Source organism: Enoplosus armatus, chromosome 2, assembly GCF_043641665.1.
Source record: "Enoplosus armatus isolate fEnoArm2 chromosome 2, fEnoArm2.hap1, whole genome shotgun sequence".
Taxonomy (NCBI): domain Eukaryota; kingdom Metazoa; phylum Chordata; class Actinopteri; order Centrarchiformes; family Enoplosidae; genus Enoplosus; species Enoplosus armatus.
Window position 1 is genome coordinate 7903157 of NC_092181.1, and position 24432 is coordinate 7927588.

Sequence of the window (24432 nt, forward strand, 5' to 3'; positions counted from 1 at the left end):
TTTCTCTCCAATATATGAGGATACGATTAAAAACAAAACACACTGCCAGTTCTCATTGTGATTAATAATAATTGTACTGTCACAACTTGATGGATTTGATAACAGAGCCAAAACAAACAACACAAAGAATCTGAGACAAAGGAAAGTCACAGCAAACGTATGCTATAACAGTCGCATTGTTATAATGGCTCACCATATACTGTGTCTTCTCTATCAGGCAATTACCTTGTCTCTGTGCACCTGCCAGCAAGAGGCTCAGACAGTCTAATTGGGAAAATCTGTCTAACTCACTTTGCATTTATTGTAGGACGGAAAAAAAACTAAACTGTAAGAACAATTCCATTACAGTATGATTTAGTGTTTGTTTATTACCGCGTTTTATTTTCTGAATTCACTCTTATCCAGTTTCAGATTACATAAAAAGTCCCCCAACTGTCTAATTTGGCCAGTGGCGATAATCTCTCACAGTGAATGAGAAGTTTACAGTCCCGCGTTTTTGTGAAGTCGCATCGAAACGGCTACACAGCGAGAGGCCATACGTTTTAGATTTTTGAAAGGATTTGCATCCATCATTTCATATTAATGCACAGTCGGCAGCAACTTGAGAGTCCCAGTCTACGAGTAAATCGTCTCTGGGAGTTTATACTATATTCGTTCCCAAAATGTTTGCACCCATCCAACCATCCGTTTGTCTCATTCACTCGTTCTGTTCGGGGTATGCGGGTAGATCCTATCCCAGAATGCACTAGACGAAAGGCGAGGACACACCCTAGACGGGTTGTCAGTTTTTCACAGGTCTAACATTCAGATGAGCACAGTCACACCTTTGGACTGTTTATCATTTCACCTGGGGGTGCAGGGAGAGAGAACCTGAGCACGCTAAACTGTCACAGAAAGGTGATGGTGTTTTGGAGCATTTCTCTCCCTGACACAAGCGTGTACTTCGGATTTTGTGATCTTGCCGAATGGCTTTTCTTTTTTTTTTCTTCTCTTATCTGAATGAAAAGCACACTCTCAAGTGTGCCTCATTAGAAGCAGCCATGCATAATATCAACTCCTCGGCGGCGTTTCTCTCGTAGGTGCGGTGGAGCATGTCCAGCTTCTCGCTCCCTTCGTGGTCATAAGGAACAAGGAGGTGAACATCACAGCGGCGGTCTTACCCAGCCACTCACGTACAGTCACTTACTTCTGGTGGCTAGGAAACAATACTGAGGTAATTCTTCCAGGACTTCCAAGACTCATTAATACACATTTCAGTTTCACTTGCATGTTAACTTTGATCTGTGTAAGTCAAATTCATATACTGTATATAAAAGCTAACCATTGTCAGCAGGTAAAACAGTGTACCTGACTTTGAGAACATACACACAGTGAGGTACAGACCAGTGTGAGCTTCGACGAAAGTCCATCAAAACTGAAATGGGTTTTTCCACAAAACCACTATTTTGACTTCATCAGGGTGATGGCCTCAACCAGTCATGTGACTTAAAGATCACAACTCATCTTTCATCAAGACTGAGGCTGCGGTCGAATAGTCTTTTTGGCTTCAGAAGGTTCCTAACTCAGTGAAACGACACAGAGGTATCCAAGTTGCCATGTTAAGAGCTGGTCGAATTCTCTCGGTGCTAAGGAAAGGTGCCTCAGAGCTTCCTTTCTTATCTCCTTTGGCATAGGCTACACTGAACCATACTTTACTAAAGGAAAGGAGATTATGCCGCCCCACAATTCCTTGCGGCAGCAACATTTAAAGCGACCACGGCAGAGATGTAGATTAGATTACGTAGCCTGGTGCGGTCGGATTCTCTTTTTATTCGCACTGTACGGGTCTTCGGCCAGCTAGCAGCTCTGTGCGATGCTGTAGGCTACTTAGACACGGCAGTGCTTTGACCTAAATAGCTTGCATCTTACACGCAAACATATTCCCAACGACAATGCTAACATGCTGCTCATTACCATGCTCACCACCTTTGTTTAGCATGTCAGCATGCTAGCATTTGCTAGCTATCACAAAGTTCTGCTGAGGCTGATGGGAATGCCGTTAGTAGAAAGTATTATTATACAATTACACATTTTGACCTGACGATGGCGCTAGATGTGTACGAGAGCCGGGCTCTTAGTGAAACTTCCCTGAATAAATAAAGGTTTTTAAAAAGTATTCGTCCAATCCAATAAATGGTTGTTGAGATATTTCAGTCTGGACCACAGTGACTGACATTGCCACCCCTAGAGCGGTGCTGCTAGCATGGCTAAAAAGCAGTATTTTTACATCTCTGCCATCCTTTAATACTAATGGATGACCCTAACTCATTTTGAAGTCAGTCTACGGTTGACCATGACACGATCCCAACTTTAAACTTTCTGTTGCTCTCAAACAAATCTTTTTCGATGCTCCTTAAGTCACACCACTGATGGATAATGACACCAGAGTCTTCCTCGGACACCACCCCGATGAAGGCAAGATAGAAACTGTCTGTTGAATAAAAGCACTGTGTCCCGCAAGAGGAGTCGTGCCACGTGCTTGCGAAGCGTGACGTTATTTTGCAACCTGTACCCGCAGCCCGTGATAACGCTGGACGGGAGCATCTCATACACCTTCTCCAACGAGGGAATGCACACCATCACGGTCCAAGTGGCTGCAGCCAACACCATACTGCAGGATACCAAGACCGTAGCGGTCAGAGGTCAGTATCTGTTTCCTGGAGCTCATAACAACAGTTAACAAGTCTGTACTGCTGGCATCTTTTGAGCTTTTAATATGTTCCAAAAAATGCAGTTTTATGGAAAGCAGTAAAATACTTGAGAATACATCATTTTAGTCAAATGTAATAAAACCTCCTACTTGACTAAAATATATTGCATTACTGTTAGAACCTCTGAGAAATATGTCTTTATTTGAAATGAAGTAATCTCGCAGCAAGTGTCTGTAAAATGCAATGATTTATTACCAGTGGATGGGCTGGCGTGAAGCTGTGACATTTTCTAATTATCTAGAAGTGCATCTGGTACATGTAGCCAAAGGGAAGTGCAGGGGATATGAGAAACCCTCTTCTTTTCATCAAGTGTTAACTACCTGAAGCTCAACTTGAGCAAAATGACAGTTGGCACGGCTCCCTGAGAATAATGCCCCCGGATCCGGGTGAATTAATGGCTGATTCTCCCCCGACTCTCCTCAACAGAATTCTTCAAATCTCTACTTTTATCTTTCTCCCCTAATCTGGACGAGTTCAACCCCGACATAACCGAGTGGAGACAGGATGTGGGGAGAGTAATTAAGAAGGCTCTGCTCCAAGTGAGTGATTTTCATTTTTTCGCTGTCCTTCCCACTCGGTTCCTTCCATCCTTCTGTCTGTTCTTCAGCTCCTTTCCTTTCTTGTCTTTTGTTTTATCTCCTACTTTTTCTCTCACCCTGCTATTTCTCAATTATTTCCTACACCCTTATTACCTTGCCCAATACTCCGGGCCCATTGGTGCGGCAAGAGAACGCCCTCGGGCCACCCTGTGATCCATCATCAGACAGGTATGAAGACGCCTCTGCTTTCCCTCTCTCCCAAGACGGCTTCCCGAGTGCTGATTCCTTAATTTTAAAAGTCACCAATAAAATGATCTCAGAACCTCAAGCATGGGGGCTTGTTAGGGACCCGCGAGTGATGATACGCGTGTCTAATGTGTGTGTGTGTGTGTGTGTGTGTGTGTGAGCGTACTTGAATGTAGGGGGGGGGGTGCAAGTGCTCTCAGCGTGTATGTGGGAAGCTCACCCATCATTGTTAAGTGCTACTCCTCTCCCCATTCACAGCTCATGAATAGCGGACTGCATTTGGTTGTGCCGCGCTCTTGGCCATCTTTCCAGCATATTGAGCGTTAGAGCTGCAGGTGGGTGCTTTTGGGCGGGGGGGTGTTGGGTGGAGGGGATCTCATGAATAACCCGGATAACCCAGACTCAGGCCCCCCGGCTTCTGAGCCGATTGACTTCCCTTTTCTTGGACTGCGATGTCATTAAAATAAATAATTTGCCGATAATTGTTTTTCCTTTTGACACTTTTTAATCAGAAATATATTGCTCCATCAAGAACAGAAGCGAGTTTCTGCTAAATTATTTAGACCGAATCGATATTAACAGCCCTGTAGACACACTGGTTGTGTTTGTGTTTGAACTCACTCGGCTGAGGGTGTAAATTTCACTCTTAAATGAACCAGCAGGGTTATTGATGCGTTCTCAAGCTATTAAAGGCTTATGTAATTCACTAATCACAGAGACTGGCATGTTCTGAGTGTTAGTTCAGTCACAGTTAAACTCTTTCACTGTGTGGAGGAAATGACGCGCACGTGCCGAAAATTTATACTCTCATTGTAATCACTGACTGGGGCGACAGTACATGCACTGGTGCCAGGAATTTCTTTGGTGAACCGCCACCGGTTGTATCTGTGTTTGCTTTTTTTTTGTATGACAACATGTTACCATTTGCCTCAGGGCTGCATTGCTCACGTTACTGCAGAAGACAGCAGCATCGTTTCCTACTTTAATTTGCTCATGTTCTCTGCTTCATTTGTAAAGTGAATTTGATCAAGAGCTGGTAGCTTGGCAAGTTATTTTCCACTTGACAGCAGGATGAAAATCAAGGGCGGATCACAGACCAGGTCAGCTGCCTTGGGAGACCCTCATTGGGCCTCAAGGCTCCAGGTTCGCTGGAGTGGGAGTTTAGTGGCGCACACAGTTCAGTTCATAAAGCCACTACAAAGCTTAGTGTAATCTAAAATGATAATAACTCGACAAGAGGTTGAAGGTCCTTATCAACTTTATCATTCCAATTCATATTTTGTTCATCCTCCAGGCCCCCGAAGAGAAACAACAACAACAACAACAACTTTGGAATGCATTTTTACACAGAAGACTGTGGATTTCCTCCCAGTTCACTTACATTGAAACCTATTCGGGAATGGATCTCTTCAGGGTCCTTCATGTGGGCACCTGATCGATCCTTTAAGATAGACGTGAAAGACTGTCAATCTACCTTTTAATGAAATACCCCCCCCCCCCCCCCAAATTAACGACTAATTCATAAAATGTACAGAGACAGGAAGAAATGAGGGCTTATTAGTGGCCCAGAAATAAAAAAAAAAGCAAATTATTCCCATGTTAGCACATCACAGTGCACTACAGTAACAGCTTAAAAACGTGTCCTCCTAAACACTGCATACTGTGAGACCACTGTCTGCTTCAGCTACTTTTCTCCTCCATTACATCAGAATTACTACCTTTACTTGACAGCAGTGTGTTCACGGCACAGACGTCTATCTTTTCTGTTATGGCGCCATGGCATACTTGGAGCTAGGGTTAGAATACATAACCATCCATACAGGGTCTCCCTTAAAGTGAAGTATTATAATGGAACATTTGGGTGAAACTGGTGACAGTTCCAGTATATGTTTTATTATTTATTACACTTGTGGATAGTGGCTGTTTGTTTTCATCTTTTCGCATGCCGGAGCTTGATATCAGCTGCTACCCGTATGAAAGGGCTGTAGATTTGTTTATGGGGCTGGAGCTGACACAGAGTTCATTTCCAGACAAACATATTGTCCAAGTGGTGACAGGAAGGGTTAGTTTTCCTCTGTTTTGTTATGGTTGAGAACTCTTGCTCGAGACAGAGGCCAGTCCACAGCGGATGGCTTTTCAACATAGTAAACAACTCCCCAACAATAAAATAGGAGATGAGAGAGGGAACAACTTGCAATTAAAGTCAAGGTCCATTTAACTGAGGTGCCGTGCCGGGTGGCCCTGTTGCTGAATCTTTCAAGTCATGACTTTGCACTCTTCACCCGGGCTCATTTCGGTGCCACTGCCTCCACTGGTCCTGAATGCGCATTCAGTAATGGAGGTTATTTCATTCCACTCTGTCTATCTTCAGCCTCCCTCTCACATTCCCTTAACGTTTCTCAGCTCCAAACTCATACCGTTTACAATGTTCATACTCCCCCATAGCTTTCCTTGAAGGTTAATGCAAGCTATCAAGCTATCATCCCCTTATTGCTTCCCCAAAGGCACCAAAATACTTTCTCATCAACTGATGCATGGCAGATCACGCACAGTAAAGTGATACTTTGGTCTTTCTACTTGTAAGAAATTGTAGTGTTGATAATTAACATACTCTCAAATGGCTATAATGCATATTATGTTACAGGAGACTCCCCTCACAACAATTGAAACAATCTGGCTCACAGATATTCAAGGTCTTCAGAGAATGGATCCTATTGACTTGCTCTCACCTCTCATCTAGCACCAGCAGCAGGTTAAAGTTTCCAAGAATCCAAGGAAAGAGAAAATGTTAACGTACAGTCATGGTTTCCGGACAATGAATCCTAATGATTTTGGTGACGGTACCCTCATGGTGTGACTCTGTGTGATGGCAGTGTCGGTCTGTCTGGTGGACGGTTGATACACCACTTCAGTGTGTTTCCGGTGTTATACTCTATAGCCTCTGAGGTGAGAGCAAAACATCAGCTTACAATCAGTAAAACATGTTTGTAGTGTCGAGATTGAAATATCCCAACAACTATTAAATGGATTGCCATGTCATTTTGTACAAACATTCTTGGTCCCCAGATGGTGAATCCTAAAGTTGAGACTGAAATATCTCGACAACTGTTGCATGGATTTAAATGAAATTTTGTGTCATGTTTCCCAAAGGAGGGATTGTAATCAGTTTGGCGACCCCTTCACCTTTCATCTAGTGCCATTATCAGGTCAACATGTTTATTAGTCCAGTATGTTGGTTTATATCTGCAAAACTAACGACATTCCCATCAGCCTCGGCCGTACTTAGTGTTTAGTGCTAATTTGCGAACGTCAGCATGCTAACGACCATGGTCAACATTAAACCCGCTGAACAGCAACATGTTAGCCTGCTAAGTACAGCCTGAAAGAGCTGCTAGCAGGGCTGCACACATTTTGACAGCAAGTTGAGCCTGAACACTAAAAAATCACATAGAATTTGCCATTACCATACATCTCAAGGGGTTTATCCGTATTGAATTTAAATTAGAGAAAATACCTTTCGGCTTGCATGCATATGGTGTCAATCCTGTGCTGAGTCCTTCTTCAAATAGTATTTCTTCAAATAGACTCGCAAAAATATTGCACTGGTGGAATCTTTGTATCAAACCGAATTGAGCCCGGCTTCGTTGCAGCAGGTAACCTCGTCCTCGCTGAGTATCTCATTTCCCGCCCTGCTTGCCACCCCAATCTGATTCCCCCCTTATGTCATCCTATTCACTTTTATCTCCCCCTCTGCCACCCCTTCTCTCATTGCAAGCACTGCCCACAGCTATCGTGTGTCCACTACTTTGGCACTCAAATGAAAGTGATGTCTGTGCTTGATAATTGATGTGCTTTGGCTGTACCCGCTCCATTGTCCGCCCGGGCCACTGAGAAAACATGAAAACATCACAGGCTCTAAAATGAAGAGTGATTACCACCGTGGCCCTGCTTCCCTTGCTTGTATAAACTGGTTAAGAGCTAAGAGCTTAAAAAATGCTTTTCTGGAAACACAAACAGAAACATTTGTTTGGCTTCACCTTTTTTTTTCTTTTTTAATCAAAAGACAAACAAGCTTCTGACGTCCTTGGAAATTGAGATGAAGCCAGAAAACATTGAATAAATTGTTCTCTTTAGTTTTTTCTTTTGAATAAACAAGTTAAACGCCTTCTATACAGTCGGACATCTTCTTTGCAACCAGTGGAGTCGCCCCCCCTGCTGGAGGCACCTCTGCATTGGCTTCACTTTTCAGACCCGGAGGTCGGTGCTTGGGCTAAACTGGCGTGACTGGCCCCCACTGGCTTCATGGTAGTGATGGGAATTCCGGCTCTTTTTAGTGAGCCGGATCGTTTGGCTCAGCTCACCGAGAAGAGCCGGCTCTTTCGGCTCCCGAACGGCTCTTCATTTTGCCACTTATACCTTTTATAATCCAGCCAAATTTAGCGCTGTTTTGACTTGTGATTTGTACGTGTACACGTGTATCACTTAAATTATTCAATACATCCTTTTTGTCTGAAGTATTCAAAAGTAAAAATTACCTTTTCTAATATCAATAAATTAGTAGAACCACTTTGCTACACAAAGCAGATAGAAACACCTACAAAAACTTAAGCATAGAAATTAAAGACAGCTATTGACATTTTCAATCTTTATTTAAACACACACCCCAAACAAAACAGCAGGGCTTTATTTTAGTATTAACAAAAGAAAAAAAAAGACAAGTACAATATACTGTATATGTGTGTATGTATGTATATATATATATATATATATATATATACATACACACATACACACACATATATATACGACCGACACATCGCTACTTCATGGGCATGTTGTACAATATTACATAACATTACATTTGCCAACTTACACATGAAGGCCATTATGCATTCAACACTTTCTGTCCATCTCCCTGCTTCTCTCTCTCTCTCTCTCTCTCTCTCTCTCGTGGAGCGTTTCAGCTTTAAAACATTGAAGAGGAAGAAGAATTAGCCAAAGCAGCAATATTTCACACAACACATTGTTTTTATTTCTATTTATTTATTTATGTGTTCTTTAGTTTGCATCTTTAGGCATTCACTCCGAATGTGTTTCAAGTTCATAAACGAACAAAAAAAGATCATTGAAATAAGTGAAAAAGACATTCATTGCGTTACACGTAGAAACACAAGCATACCATTACGGCATCAAAAACTTTATGAAGGGGGTGAAAAATAAATCTGCTACTTGAAGATGATCACCAGCGTCTGGAGCGTTGCTGCTTTTCCAGCTTAAGTGGCAATCACATCTTGACTGAGAGTTTGAGTACGTCATTAAGCTCTCCAAAAAAAAAAAAGAAGTTACTTTTCACCGAACATGATACTGAAACCTGCAATCTCTGAGTGTGAAGCACATCGAGTTTGCTTGTAATGCAATGTGCTATGTGATTAAGACACACTGCAATACATATGTTCATCCTTGGCTGTTTGGCAACAGCCGTCAGGCATACAGTATACAGCCTGTTTTGTTGCAGCGGGGAGAGACTGCAGCCTGACAGTCCGCCGCTACACTCAGCATATCTCCATGCACCTTTTGATTATGGCGGTTACTTGAGTCTGCGTTCCTGTCGAGGGGAAGTTATTAACATCACTCCCCACCGCTGTGCTGAGCTCAGTGACAAGGCTCTGACCCCCAGTGCTGTGCATGTATTGGATTCACACACGAGTTGGCTGACTGAACTGATGTAATTGTTTGATTTCACTGGCGCAGACCCTGAAACGTGTTTCTAATCCATGAAGCTATTTCTGATAACCGCTGCCGCAGCGTAAGGAGCTAAGAAAGCATTATTTCTGCCTCGTCACAGGTGTCGGACTTCCCGGAGGAGCAGCTCTTGGTAGCCGTGTTCCCAGGAGTTCCAACGGCCGCTGAACTCTTCCTGTTACCTCACAAGAACCAATCAGAGGGCAAGAAAAAGAGCGAGGAGGAGCTGGAGCAGGTATGGGCAACTGTGATGGGATTTTACGTCGCGAATTGTTGACGTCCAAGCAAATCGATTGCTCTACAGATAAAACATTTTTTTAAAAAGGCGACCGAAGGTGTAAAACACCACGTTGTGTGTGTGTGTGTGTGTGTGTGTGTGTGTGTGTGTGTGTGTGTGTTTAACAGGTATCTGACATAATTGTAAGCGCGCTGAACCAAAATCTGGTGGAGTTCGAGCTCAAGCCTGGCGTAAGAGTGATCGTGTACAACACGCAGTTAACGCTGGGTAAGTAACATTTGCTCAACCACAATATTAACTTGCACAGGTGATTCAATCGTGCCCTGGCATTATTTTTTTTTTTCTTCTTCTATATTTTTTTCAATTTTTGAAACGCCAAGAAATATAACCATGTGTTGACAACAAGAATTTTCCTTTGGTCCGCCAATTAAAATTCCTGTCAGTCTGCCTCCATCCCAGGCAAAAGAACACATGGGAGTATGGCTGGGTTTGATTTTAAGTGGAGCTCCTTGAGACAAGGGATCTTTTTATGCCTGCCATCAAAAGCTGAACATCTGTTCTATTTCTTTTATAGCCATCCAACCACAAAATGAGAGTTACACTGAGCATAATTATGTTGATTATTTAGTCCTTGAGAAAAGAACACTGTACAATTTAAAGGGCAGAATACAGAATTCCTTGAAGAGTCGACCACACTGTGCAGTTTTCGTAACCGCTGGAAATGGAGGGCTTGTTTCGAGAAATTCAAAATGCCCTCCTGCCAAAAAACAAATTGCTGTTAGAAGTATCAAATCAATGCTGGATTCATGGAGGCACGCTGATTGTAAATAATGTGGCTGGCGTGGAAAACTCTACTTTTTTCATTGGCTTAGGCCTCAACAACTCCCGTGTCCCAGCGCCGGACAGATCTTACATTGTATTCATTGCTTGGCTGGTTTCATTAGGCACACAGTCTCTGGAGGCACACAGCCATGAGTTGTCTGTAGCTCAAAGTACTAGGTATTAACAGCCTGGCATGTGCTGCTCTGTGACGTTCTGCGCTGTGCTGCACTCTAATGACATTGGAGGTGTACCCAGCTGGATCCCTCTTTATATTTCACCTCCCAAGAAAAGGTCTGAAAAGCCTTCAAGCTGCTTGGGAAAGGTCAGCCGGCATGCGCGCCGCCGCCGTCTCCGAGCCGAGGGGCTCGGGAGCAGCGCGGTGACGTTGGAAAAAAATGCAATGTGTGACGCTAAGTGCTCGTGTGGTCGGCTTCTCCTTTTGAGGTAAAATGTACATGCATTCATGCAACTGTTTCAAATCCCGCTGCTGTCACCTTCTTTGCCCAGCAATAGCAAAACATCTGTTTCCCGCAACCACAACTTACGACATGAGATAATGCACTGTGTGTGTCATGTATACGCGCAGTGCTCATAATCGGCAGTGGAATTCATTTGCCGGCGAATAAACGTGGTTTTTCTGTAATTTCAGAAGCAGAGTGGGTGTTGATGAGAATGTGCAGTCAGGAAAATGAGAGAGATTGCAGTTTGTATGTTGATAGAAGCCGATGACAAAGATGTTTTAAACACCGTGCCCACTCTTCTGCTAAACTGCCACAGCACTTATAGTGTGTATATATATATATATATATATATATATATATAAATAAGAGAATTACATTTCTTTACTTATTATCAGCGAGTGTGCACATTAAAGAACAATACACACCAATGATGAGAACAAACAAGCAGCGACACAGTATCCACCCAAAAAAATACTTAATACAAATACATGTGAATGTGTACTAGATGTAGCCAAACGCTAAACTAGCTAAAATACGTTAACGTCTTTACTTTATTCATTAATAATGATTTTATAGGATTATATACAGGGCTTTGAACATCTTAATTTGTTTAACTTTAATTCATTCATTAATAATAATAGTTTTATAGGATTATATACAGGGCTTTTAACATCTTAATTTAATAGAACTTTACTTTATTCATTAATAATTGTAGTTTTATAGGATTATATACAGGGCTTTGAACATCTTAATTTGTTTAACTTTAATTCATTCATTAATAATAATAGTTTTATAGGATTATATACAGGGCTTTGAACATCTTAATTTAATAGAACTTTACTTTATTCATTAATAATTGTAGTTTTATAGGATTATATACAGGGTTTTTAGCAACTTAATTTAACTAATTTTAGCTTTAGTTCACTCATTCTCAGGGGCAGTGCACATGAATTCACATCATTAGGATGTAAATAAGCCAGATTTAGTCCTAAAACACTATACAGAGTGTCCGACAACGTGATGTACCTCACTGTTTGCTGACACATCCGCCTCATCAACCGGTCCCTCTCTCCCGCTCCCACAGCACCCTTGGTGGATTCCAACCCCAGGCACAGCAGCTCAGCCATGCTGATGCTCCTGTCGGTGGTGTTCCTGGGCCTCGCTGTGTTCCTCATCTACAAATTCAAGAGGTACATCACTTCCACCCGCTGCACATACAGCATTATCATATAGAACCCTAGTATACGTCTATTACCATATTATCTATTATTGATGATACCAAGCGAGTACAGTCTGGACCAGTCAGCCACAGTCATGTTTGGAACCCCCCCCCCCCCCCAAAAGATGTTGTGGACAAACTTCTAGCTGGGTTCCAATGCAGGAGGCACACGCACCAATCAGCGATAAAATGCAGAGAAAACGACCATTTAATGGTTTAATATGCGGCTGCTGTGCCTCGGCTCTTATTTGCTGAATAAATTATTCATACTCAAAATGATTCTCTTGAAAAGTCGGAGGGAAATGGAAAAGCTGTCATTAATTATGGATATGAAATTTTTCCCATTAATCTAAAGAGGGGGGCATTTCTCAAGAAAGCTCACAGTTGACAAAACAGAGCAATTAATAACCAAAATGAATAGTAATTGGAAATAAATTGGATAGTGACTAAATAAAGATGTATATTATGTGCCATAAATGCAGATGGAAAAGATACCAGTGTTACTGTAATTTGCCTATAAATTGGTTACAGAGGTATAATTATAGCCAAGTTAACTGTGAAAGCTGGCACGCCCCAAGCACTGGGAAACAGAACTTTCCTTTAGGTTTTTAGCAAGAGTTGGTCATTCAAAGTTACTTCTTTCAGACTAGAGAAAATGTTGAATCATGAATGAATTATTTCACTCTAGGAATGATTCATTTTTTCACTGGAAAATGCTGCCCACGAGAGGTTTGCATCCCAGGAGAGGTTTCCTAACGCCGCTCCGCCGCTCACTTGTCCATCTCCTCTTTTGCACAACCTTCAGAAAAATACCTTGGATCAACATATATGCCGAGGTGAACCAGGAGAAGGAGCAGGAGATGATCGGCTCCGTGGGCCAGGGTGACAGCACGCCTAAAATCACCCTGAGTGAGTTCTCCACTTCCAAAGAGCTCATGGAGAAGGAGCTGGATGCCAGGGTCAAACGTAAGCGAGGAGCCGTCATAATCAGAATCAAAGTGATTTTGGTCTCCTGATGATCTGTGACAGGATTTGTTTCTTTGGTTCTGGAGTAGAAGTCTACCACTCGGCATACTTCAGTTGTTGAATTTGAATTATTTTGTAAACAGAGAATTGGCGACATAACCTCCTTTTTAGCATTTTTTATTATTCAGAGAGCGCCGCACGCAGAGTAGGAGACAGTCCTGGAAGGGCTTTAACACAGTAAAGAATAGATTCTAGCAAGGCTTGCAGCAATGAGAACAATGAATACATCAATGTGTTTCAATAGGCCGGCGGTGGCGGCTTTAATCACTTGACTGTTTGGTCACAACATGACTTTTTTTTTTAAAAAGAATATTTCAGTCCAGCACAAAGCCAGCAGTTTGTCAAAAAGCAAATTGGCACGGAAACTGCTCGCTATGACCTTACACGATGCACAGGTCTGCTGTGCAGCTTTACCAACAAAAGGACAGTCCAGGTCATCTGGTGCAAGCGCAGTTCCTGGATTGATTTGGCTCTGAGAGGAAGTTTACCAGGCAGATGTAATTTCCTGTAATTTCCCAGTTTCGGAGTTCTGATGTTAATATTTCAGAATAACCGTCGAGAGCGGAAACAGGCCTCACACAGTGGCGGACGCCTTCAAGCACCAAGGCCATCAGTATTCTGCTTTATTTCCAGCTCAACATTTTTATTCAGCTCAATGTCCATTGTTATCTTCCGCATACATCCTGTAATCCTCAACAGAGTCTGATTCTGTCAGTTCAAAATAAGTCATGTAGCAGCTGGACTCGACGGCAGTACAGGGGGGGTTGGTGGCTCATACTGAATAGGTCAATATAATAATAAGACATCCAGAGGGAGGGAAGACATGAGACAGATCAGTCAGTCGGTAAGTCGACTGAAAGAAAACTATTTTGTCAGTGAGGCATGTTTTAAAGCTTAAAGAGTTCAAGCTTCAAAATTCAAAAAGTTGGTCAAGCTAGATGAGCAATTTGAAGACGTCAGCTTGGAAGTTAGGAGATTGTGATTTTTCTCTATATTCTGACACATTATAGACCAAACGATGAATTGACTCATCAAGAAAATGATTCCATAGTGAGAATAATACTCATTTGAATAACTATTACTGCATGAAGGAGACAGTTTCACAAAGGGATGGTCAGAAATCTGCGCAGAGGGGTTAAATAAACGACGCCGTCTAAATCAGTGGTTCCCAACCTTTTTTTTTTTTTGCTTGTGACCCCTTCAAATAAAGCAATGTCTGCTTGCGACCCCCTCTTCACAGGTTGCATTTGTTTACTGGTTGTGACCCGTTCATCCAAAGAGTGACCTTGTTTTATCTGTATACGTTTTAGAGGTAAAATTATCTCATAATTCACAAAAAAAAAAAAAAAAACATAATTCGGTGCAGCAGATTGTCTTCAGTAGCTTGCAACCCCTTAGATTTGTCTGGTGACCCCTTGTGTGACCCCACTGGTTAGGAACTAAGTAACCACAGACTTTAGGAAACTGCTCCAGAGCCACAGAAGACATTATAGAACTGGTTTCACAGTACTCTTGCACTATGCACCGTGGAGTCGTATATTAACATATTATCTCTTATCTGTTAAAATTCTGCATGGGCCCATTTATTCAACTAAAAGGCATCATAGCTAAAAAAAAAAAAAAAAAAGACATTTTCCTAATGGATCGTTCTCTAATGTCCATGCTCAGAGCCTTTGATAAAACAACACATTGGAAGTTCAGAAATGAGCATGAGGTGTCTATATCAGAGACGGTATTTGTTTTACAGGCATTAAAGCTAACTCTCTTTGTTCTCGGCTTGTGTTTCTTCTCTTATTTCTGCTCAGGGGGAGTTGGAAATGCCTGCGAGAGCACAAGGGAGATACCAAACTGTACCAGCGTGTAAAGCCGGAGAGCACCAGTTTATGTACAGCGAGGCGACGTATTACAGTGTCGTGGGGGGGGGGGGTTCTCTTTTTTTTTTTCTGTTTTGTAATTCTCCACACAACTGATGTTAATAGTTTTCTAAAGGGACCTCATTTATACAGACTTGCACGGATGCCTCGTTCAACCACATCCACGTGCAGCAAATGTCAAATTTCCTCAACGAGATCATTGTAATTACTGACAAAACGTGTTCAGTTTTGTGGATGTATTAGCTACATGTCGACAAATTCATTTGCGGAGTGAAATATCTTTCGTCAAAAGCTATGAGGAGTTATGTAAAAGAAAAAAAAGAAAAAAAAAGGAGTTTGCTTTGAAAATCATTTCTGCCTATATATAGACTATAATGTCTGAGTCTTCAATCAAACAGGGAATATTATTGAAATGTACAATATTATCATCTGTTTTGTCAAATGTATATATATTATTACTTTCTACATGCTCGTAGTCTTGAGTACCATGGTGACGACAGAAGATCTGACAAAATGGTCCGTTTTTTTTGTTTTTTGTTTGTTTTTTTCGAAAGTGTGTTTAAAAAGTCAAACATTACTTAAAGAAATCAACTTTGTTTTGCTAATGTCCTTGACTCGTGCATGTTCTTACTGAGGACACAAGTTTCTGTGTTGTAGATAAGCAAGTGTGTGTAAATAGTTCTTTTCTAATTAGTCATCAAAAAAAAAAAAAAGAGCCCAATCGACTTTTGCCCAGGCTTCTGTTTCGCTCTCATTTTCTTCAGTTGCTGTTGGGCGACGTGTATCTCGTGGAAAGGGGTTTAACCTGTTAATGCTGTATTGGCATTCCTACAGTCCAACCCCCCGCGCCGTTTTCCCTGGAAATGAAATAGGATCGACATGAACGTGATCATGTTCGGTACGTTTATATTTTCATTAGACAAACACAATAGAAATTCAGGTGTTTTTTTTTTTTATTTATTTTTTTTTACATAGATGACAGTCTTTAAACCATCTGAACAAAACAATTGTGCCATCCATTTGCAGTTAATGCAGGTTGCCACTGGCATCGTTGCACTACACTCCAAGACAATGACTCTTAGGCCTCAGAAGAAAAAGCTCAATCATTTGTTATACTGTGGCTACCAGTGACATGTTGGGAGAAACATGACGACATTCATTCCAAAATATATTTTAAAAAAAAATAAATATACAGTGCTTGACAAATTTATGAGACCACCACCCAGTGTAAGGTGTTTGCCACCTGATATTGCTGATACCAAAATATTTGATGTCTCTGTAATGGTTAATCCACCAGTATGTGCAAGCCAAGCACTTTAATCAAAATGATATATTTAATGCTAAAATATAATTATTGTTGTTATCCATGAATTCTCAAATTTACTGTTTTACAAAAAAAGCAGAAAAAATTAGTAAAGCACATTTATTATTTTTTGATTGAGATGCCAAATTACAGTTATTTACTTGCATTCCTGAACAGAAACATTTTGTTTTGTGGTTGCAAAGAATGCAAGCTGTTATCAGGGCCAAAGGAGGTCATACAGAATATTAAGACTTTTTGTTAATATATGTGAATAAGGACTATTTAGTTGTTCCAGTTTGTTATTTGAGTTTTAGTTTGAAACAAGTTTTTGACAGATTTCTAAAATATTTGTGTTTTCTCATTTTTATGACAGGTGGTCTAATAAATTTGTTAAGCACTGTGTATATATATATATATATATATATATATATATATATATATGATATTACAGGTTATGTGTACATCCTCTAAAACACCAGTAGGCCCAGGGTTGGGTTCTGATAGCTGCTTTGGATTCAGTTCCTGCCAAGCTCTGACGCTAATGAATCTCTTATTAAACCTTTTCTTTCTTTTTTTTTTCAATCCTTCATCCCTCTTTGTAGCCATGACAATGACAGTGGCAATGTTGGTCAGTCCGCCGACAATGTTGAAATATCCAACAACTATTGGATGGATTGCTATCACATTTTGTGCAGGCATTCACGGTCCCCTAAAATGTAGGAAGTCACTCAGGGGCCTCTGTAGACATTTAGCAGGAAAACAAAACAGCGGCTTGCCTCCATTCTCCCGGACAGTGGCGAAAACCAGACCCGACCAGATTGCTACCTTCCACAACCTTTTATACCCTGGTCACCTGCTGCCCGCGGCCAATCAGGGAGGATCTCTGGAATTAGTGCCAGGTGACATCAGTCTCCCCTCAATTGGAGCTAAATGATCCTCAGTACTTTGGACAGACATAGAAGAAGCGTAATCAAATACCTTCCTCCCAACACACATGCCAACATCATTACATTTTAGGAATGGAGATAGTAGGCTCCATGACCACACAAGCAAGCATAAACAGAAAAGAAAGAAAGACAACAAACCTAGAATGAGTAGATAAGTACAACCGACAGAAGCATCTTACCCTAATAAAATAAGATTTGTTTTTAACTGGGTCCTAAAAGCTGGCATGGAAGATAACGTTTTCTAGTCAATGAATTCCATAACTGTAGCCCTCTAAATTTGATTAAAACGAAATGGATGTCTTGATGTACGACAATAGCGTAAATGGAAAGCTTTTTTTTTTCTTTTTTTTTTTCACCCACCCAGAATATGAGTAAATGTCCGATGATGAAATATAAAAAATGAAGTATCCGGAAGTATCTTGCTTGCAATTCATGCGTCTAAACATGAACAAGCATGTGTGGAAAAAACCCCAAAACATTGACCTCATCTGCAGATATCATCTCGTTTGCCCGAACGTGAGACTCATTCTCAAACGCCTCCTCTTGAGTTACAAGAGCTTTGGTAAGATACAATGGATTTGTAGCAGCACAAACACCACTGCAGTAGTTAATACAGGGAGAATTAGACTATAATAAAGAGTTAAATAAGAAGGATGGACCAAAGAACAATACAGCAAGCGTCTTCATGGACCTCTTCCACACGTTCGACATGGTTTTTCCAGTTTAATCTTTCATCTACAACAATTCCTAAGACTTTTGTATGTGGCAAATATCCAGTTCCAGTTATAAATATTTTTAACTCATATTTGGAATCAGGAAGTTACATTGAAACTAATATTAAGGCTAAGCTTCGTCAGCAGACGTTTCATTCCTTCACACACTCTAGTGGTGTTTTGAAGTCGCCGTTTTTCCACAGGTCATAGCCAAGCCATCCATCAATTAAAGCACAGTTGTGAGATTGAGTTTCTCCCGTAACAACATCAATATTTGACGCTTGTTGACTTAATAATTAGGAACTGGGACCTCCAGTGTTTCAACCCAGGTGGCTGGCAAAAAGTGAGGTGTGCAAAAGAGAGCCGGTTCCATTTAATCAACACTTCATATCTTCTGCTGCTCATCTCATTTTCAGGCCACTGCAGGTTGTGAACATTAATTAGGCTTCCTCGAAAATCGTCAGTTTCTGCCCTCTCAGCAAACAAAAAAAGGGGGCTGCCGATCTAAATTGAATCTTTGAGTTGTAGTTATTTGTGAATGTAGTCACTTGCACTTACATGTTCAAGGCGAAACCTAACGCTATTAAAGCTCAACTATTAAGTCGGCCGATAGAATATAGGTGTTTTAGAGAATCTAACATCGCTCATGTTATATTGAATACAGAATATCAAACATACTTGATGATCAAATGTATTAGCTCATCGTTATTTTGTTCATGAATGGACAGTTGGTTTGGATGAACCCCTTCGCTGCAGTGTTTCTTACTTGGACCTTTGCTCAGGGTTTTAGGAGTCTTTTGTATTTGTTAATTGTCACAGGGCGTCATGGTTATTTGCCCACTCCGCTCCTTCTGCCGTCGTCTTTAATTGGCTAAAACATTTTTTCTTTTCTTTTTTTTTCATTTGACAAAACCAGAATATTGTCTCTCCGAAATATGAAGAGTGGAACAATTTGCAAAAAGAGCAGATGCGGAACAATCGAGCTGATGGGATTAATCCCGTCCTCCCTGCCGCATCAGGCTTCTTTCACAAACCTAACACTTGACTCGCTGCTTTGCGTGCAGTGTGAAACGAGTAGCGTCCTCCCACCAGCGCTGTGTTTTTTTCCGGTCCCACAGAAGCGAGGTGGCTCGCGTTGACTCCTCGTGGTATCCAGTGTGACGATAATCAAGAGAAAGCTGGACAGCTGAGCAGAGGATCCCCCATGCAGAGCCTTCCCCCGCGACGCTCAGCTCAAAGTAAACAGCACTTGCAGGAGAAGCGAGAGGGGTACACTGCACAAAGATATGGGCTGTCACATCACATATGCATTACCTCGAGCAGAGCGCTCTCATCTCAAACCAAACAGCCAAGCCAGGCCTTGTTACCGCAGACGGAATACGCGTTGAACAAAGATTGTTTCGTGGCTTTGTTGCATTCAACACGTCATAAGCGATGAGGGTTGTTTGCTTGGCTTGGATTTTGTTTGGGTGGGGGCTTTGATGGAGTCACTTTGTTCTAGATTCTTATTAGCAAAACAGGATTAGGAGAAACAGGTAAAGAAATATCAAAAAGTTTGTGCTGAGCACAACTCAAATCATATTTTCATTGTATTTATTTATTTTTTTTCTTTCTGTTCTTGCTCTCGGACCCTTTTGAACGTGTAAAGAATGTATGACGACTACGCTGGCTCATAACCAGGCCATAATGCTTTGTAGCAGCTGCTGCTGGGAAGGGATTTGGCATTCCACAAACGTCTGTGAAGAAAGTCAAGAAAAGCTACTGAAAATGTTGTGCCAGACACATTGGAACAGTCACCAGTAAAAGAAACCCATACACTTTGGGTAATTTCCAGGTGTTTATATCCTCATTCGTCATCCCATCAATACTTTGATCGCTGGAAATTGCCGTCTCATCTGATATCTTAAATGCCACATTATTCTGCAAGAACCAGATCTTCGGAGGGGGGGGGGAGAGGGGGGGGGGGGGGTGAATTCTTGCATTGTAATGTTCTCCAGTGCACAAAAATCTACAATGCATGCATCATCAGTAATGTTTGGTTTCATCTTTATTTCGATATTTCTACGATAAAGAAACTGTCATTTTGAAATTGTTTCAAATAAATGTATTTTTGTACATCAACGCTTTGGTTCTCTGGGTGATGGAATTCCTGTGAAGTGAAGGGTGCAAAGAAGATGATGTTCGCTGCAAATTACACTGCTTGCCTGATGAGTCAGTGTGCCCATCCACAGTGCAGAAGCACACAAAGAGGTTGGAATACTACCAGCCCTGTTCGCTGTCTTCCTGCTCCTCCACTCGGAGCGGCTCGGCTCTCACATATCTAACAGTGACTGCGGTTTCCAAAAAAAAAAAAAGGGTCAGAGTGTGTGTGTGTGTGTGTGTGTGTGTATTTTCCTATTTGATCATGATCAAGACTGTGGGCAGGTGCTGTACGAGCTGTGAGTGAAGAGTGTGTGCAGAGACCCTAATATAGTGTATGCACATACAGTTACAAACCTACCCGCTCTCCAAGTCGAGTCATTTTGCTGATGACAGAGACGATGCACAGAGTGCGAATGTATGCATCGCTACCTAATATGCTGGTAATAAAGGCAGTGTTTGGGTGGGCTTTACCAATATATGTTAGCATGTATGCTATAAAGCCTGGCACATGTGCTAAAACAAGCCACAGAAATGATTTCTAAATGCTGTTTAGCCTGATAATCAGTGTTGCCCTAAACAATCGGTGTCACCTGTCCTGACGGATGGTGTCCACTGGAAATGACACGAAATCAGAGACGTGTGCAAATGTGACAGTTGTTGTTTCAACTCGCAGCAACCCGGACAGCTGCCTCGTTCGCATTCCACGCTGGTGGCTGTTTTTGTGGCCCAGCAAGCGTGCAGTTTTCCTGAGCAATGAGCGATCGTTACCGACGTTTTGTGTGGGGGTTTTTTTTTTATCTCCAAATACAGACAGTTTCTTGTCCCGTTGCTGTTCCCGTAGCTTACTGTACTTTGTGCTTATCTTGTAACAACAAAAAGCTAGTGTGGCATGTACCCACCACTTACCAAACAGCGCTTCACACATGATAAGTCACGTGAAATGAACACATGAGGTTTGCGGACGCATCACATTCACTGAGAAGTCACACAAAAAGAAAGACATCTGAATGTATGAAATCATGGAGAGAGAAAAAAACCCATAACCATGGTTACTGTGAGAACAAGAACTGCTAAATATAGGCAGAGAAAAAACAAACAAACAAAACAAGTTGTAGCCCACAGCTAACTCACTGACTCCATGGCAACAGTATACTTCCTGTTTGCATCCCCCAAAACGTTTTGAAGAGGAGCAAACAGAAAAAAAAAGAAAACTCAGTAACATTAATACTGCTTAATACTGCCATCAACATTGCTTTAATATCCCTAGAACACAGACACTCACTCGTTCACTCCTCTACTCATTCATACACAGAGGTGTAAAGTGTTTTTAGTTTTGTATGATGCAATGCTTTATTTTCAGTACCCCCTGTCTGAATTATAACCCCCCCCCCCCATGCCATAATCCTTCTGTGAATTTCCATAGTAACACAAGTGTGATGCAAAATCAACTGAAGTTTTCAAGTTTTTAGTTGTGAGGCCCTACTTTGGTGGCCCAAGTGCAACAATCTGCAAATGAAATCCATGATTAACTTGACAGCAGGCCAAACTTAAACTTGGCTGCTTGTGTGCTGCCTGTACTCAGCCAAGGGTTGTTTGTGAGGAACGAACCGCCCCCCCCCCCCCCCCACACTCTGTAACACCACTGTACAACCGCGAGTGTTTTTGTACTTCCTCCAACTCCAGCAGCATGTACATCACATACATTTCGCATTCTCCAGGTTAATCTTTAATTTCATATCACATTGATAATTGAAGCTCATCAACGTTACGGCCTTCAGTATTTGGACCAAGTAGCTTGTCAGAAATAAGGCGTCTACAGCTGTTACATCAACGTGTCAGATACATACTTCATCAACATTTAGGTTAACGTAAGCATAGATTGGAATATTAAAAGGAGGCCAAAAACACTTGATCGGGACAACCCTAATCAAAATGAATCCTTATATTCTACACTTAAGCGGAATTTATAATGAATGCTAGGGGTTAGCGCGAGTTTCGCTGCATGAACCTATTTTGAGTGTGGGTCAGCTTTGTTGGATGGAAGGCTAATGCGACCGTACCATCAAGCTACTGCTGATACTAACTCATCACTTCCTGCACGTGCTTCACAATGAATGCAATGTAATGTGAAGGCAGTGGTAAACCTTTACTGTGATACCAGATGTGTTGACAATGGAGATTTACTCCAAATAGTAGTTCTGAAACGAGATTTAGACGTTTTCTGAACCTTTCAACAAACTTTTAGCTACTGAAGTTAAAACCACTAAGGACGAGCTACAGTGTTTATCACCATTTATCACAGCAGCTCGGAGCTGTTTGTTCGGTCTGTATCTACACACACCACTAACTCTACAGCAGGAACACTCCACCAACTGCACAATCAATGAAAAAGATCACCTTTTTGGGAGCCTCCTCCAAAGATCTAGTCAAGTCAGTTCATTTATGTAGCCAAGTATCACAAATCACAATCTGTGCAGCATACAACACCCTCTGTGCTTAGACCCTCGATTCGGATAAGGAACCTCAGGGGGAGCAACAGAGGAGGGATCCCTCTCCCAGGATGGGTAAACATGCAGTAGATCCCATTTGTACAGAATAGACCAACGTAGTAAAATTACATGATGACTAAATTGTAAATTTATTGTAAACATACTGTTTATGAAGAATGGACCTGGGAGGACGTTGAGCAACTTCAGGTATCACTAAACAGATGCCACATGACCTCCTCTCCATTATGGAGATCTGGAGGAGGACAAACACACAAGAGGCAAAAAAGAGAGAGAGAGAGAAGAGGAGAGACTGAATTTCCTGGAGGACGGAGGTCCAGATTCAATGATCTGGAATACAGTTGACCAGAAAGGTCATCCTAGAGACCTCACTTGCGGCATTCGTGGCATTGAAACTGGTGCTTCCAGACAGCAGTCCTTCTGGCCTTCAAAATCCAATATCTCCTCACATTCAGCTCACATTCATATGGTTGCATTTCATCATTAAACTTATGTCTGTTTTGTCTTTGTTAAAAGGGCTTATGGAGTCCTTTTAGCAAAGACAAGGTCCTTAAACAAGCCACAAACATGCAGAAGCTTCTCCCTATCAACACAACTCTTGACCTCAGGCTAATGGTTTCTAAGAAGGAACTGTGAGTGGAGAAGATGAAAGGAGTCCTTTATACCCTGGTTGCTGCTAGCCAAGTGAGTGCATCCATTTGTGACGAAGTGTTGCGAGAATTCAGAGAGCTCCTTGATGTTGCTGCAGCATCTTGATGGAGCCTCAGTCTGGCTCTCTTGGTCATGTCCAATGGACAAGCCAGTGTGGAGAGAGGAATTTCAGTTAACAAGCAAGTCATGGTGGAGAATAGGAAGGAAGAGTCGGCAGATGCGCAGTGGGTCATTGCTGACAGCATCTGGGCTGCTGGTGGCCTTGAGAAAGTCGCCATCACCAAGGAGCTTCAGATGCCCGCTTCAAGCACTAGACAACGGTATGCTGCATATCTTGACGACAAGAAGAAGAAAAAAAACAAAGCAAATCAAATGCTGACAAAGGGAAGAGCTTGGCAGATGAACTTCAGGAACTGAAACAAAAAACCGAAAAGTCAGACATTCAACAACTTGAGCAGTCTGCTGATGAATTTGCAGGGACGGGAGAGACGACAAGAAATATGACATTTATTGTTAAGTCAAATAGCCTGCGGCACGCAGCAAAAAAAACAAGACAAGCCTGTCAGATTTAGGCAAAGACATTGAAGAAAAATGAAAAAAACGATTAAGGATTAGACCTGGGTGATGAGTTCAAACAAACCATGATGGTGAGTTGACAATGCATTAAGAATCTGATGGATGGATGGATGCAGATCCAGGTGATAATCTTCTGTAGGTTCATCGCTACGAGCGACCCCTTTCACATTGTCATATTGTTATTGATACGCTGTTATTATCAAGGTATCCATTACGGCCGTTCCAAAGACCTCACTGCTGCTTCGCTGACAGGTAAGAGGGAAACAAATTCAAGATTGGGAAGTCATTTCTAATTAGAGACATGCAGGGATTTCTTTACCTTCAATTCCGAATGGGTCCCTTTTTTTTTTTTTTGACAAGAATCAAGCAGCTAATTATAGCGTTATTAAATCATGTCAAGATGTAGATGGAAACAAGAGGCAATAAAGCTTTCCCCTTCACTACTTTAACTCTTGGTAAAAGCCAACAAGTCTTTTAAAAGTTTTGGGGTGCCTTTTTATGAAAGGATCTTTTATATATCTGCTTCAGGTGGGGACTTTATTCAGTTCTTCTTTTTCCTCTTATTAATGTTAGTAATAAAGTGAAAAACTCTGTTTTTCAAATGTTAAAGCTGTTCTAATATTTATACATCAACAGTAGGAAAAAATACTATATGTGACTTACTTGATGTGAAAGG

General features: G+C 41.6%; 1 protein-coding gene across 2 annotated transcripts in view; it reads left to right on the top strand.

The window, feature by feature from the left end:
* The window catches only part of sorcs3a (sortilin related VPS10 domain containing receptor 3a), a 179942-nt gene extending 165035 nt beyond the window's left edge, over positions 1 to 14907 (top strand). For both annotated transcript variants that reach the window (XM_070925792.1, XM_070925801.1), the window contains 8 exons: positions 1080 to 1213; positions 2558 to 2681; positions 3177 to 3289; positions 9381 to 9512; positions 9683 to 9782; positions 11883 to 11988; positions 12823 to 12983; positions 14849 to 14907. In XM_070925792.1, the coding sequence (XP_070781893.1) occupies positions 1080 to 1213; positions 2558 to 2681; positions 3177 to 3289; positions 9381 to 9512; positions 9683 to 9782; positions 11883 to 11988; positions 12823 to 12983; positions 14849 to 14907 (929 nt within the window). The remainder of the gene's footprint in view (positions 1 to 1079; positions 1214 to 2557; positions 2682 to 3176; positions 3290 to 9380; positions 9513 to 9682; positions 9783 to 11882; positions 11989 to 12822; positions 12984 to 14848) is intronic.
* The last annotated feature ends 9525 nt before the right edge of the window (positions 14908 to 24432 follow it).